At 56.5% G+C, this 699-nt stretch overlaps 1 protein-coding gene across 1 annotated transcript; it reads right to left on the bottom strand.

The window, feature by feature from the left end:
• Positions 1 to 14: 14 nt before the first annotated feature.
• Positions 15 to 695, bottom strand: LOC147820150 (uncharacterized; the record flags this gene model as incomplete). Its single annotated transcript, XM_087175330.1, has 1 exon — positions 15 to 695. A coding segment is annotated over one exon (681 nt), but the record flags the coding sequence as incomplete, so codon positions are not given.
• Positions 696 to 699: the final 4 nt, after the last annotated feature.

Raw genomic sequence — 699 nt, 5'->3', positions numbered from 1 at the left:
GCCAGATGAGGACATCATTCTGCCTCCCCCTCCTCCCCTCCTTCACCCCCTCCTCCATCTTTCTCTTCCTCCTTCTCTTCCTCCTTTCCTTCACCTGCATCCTCTTCTCCTCCTCCCTCCTCTTCTCCTCCTCCCTCCTCCTCCCTCTGTACATCCTCCTTCCTTTCCTCCTCTTCACCACTACCTCCTGCCTCCTCCCCCACTTTCCCTCCTTCCTCCCCCTCTGTTCCATCCTCCTCCTCCCTCACTCCTTCATCAGTCTCCTTTTCTTCACCCACTTCCCCTCCTTCCTCCCCCTCTGTTCCATCCTCCTCCTCCCTCACTCCTTCATCAGTCTCCTCTTCCTCCTCCACGTTCTCCTCCTCCCTCACTCCTTCATCAGTCTCCTTTTCTTCACCCACTTCCCCTCCTTCCTCCCCCTTAGTTCCATCCTCCTCCTCCTCCCTCACTCCTTCACCAGTCTCCTCTTCCTCCTCCACTTTCTCCCCTTCATTCACACCCTCCTCCTTCTCTCCTCCCTCCTCTCCTCCATCTGTCTCTGCTGTCTCCCCCTCCGTCTCCCCACATCGGCAGGTCTCTGTAGTATCAGTGTCCTCACAGACCGTCTCTGTCTCTGGGTCTTTACCTGGTTCCAGATCAGGTTCAGGTTTGCTTTCTGTTTCTATCTCTGTGCAAAGCTCGGGGTCCTGGTCCTGGTCC

This window comes from Seriola lalandi, unplaced genomic scaffold (assembly GCF_002814215.2).
Source record: "Seriola lalandi dorsalis isolate HSWRI2012SDOR001 ecotype SW California unplaced genomic scaffold, Sedor1 jcf7180001985035, whole genome shotgun sequence".
NCBI lineage: Eukaryota > Metazoa > Chordata > Actinopteri > Carangiformes > Carangidae > Seriola > Seriola lalandi.
The sequence above is the reverse complement of the archived record's forward strand: the minus strand, read 5'-3'. Positions and strand labels throughout refer to the sequence as shown.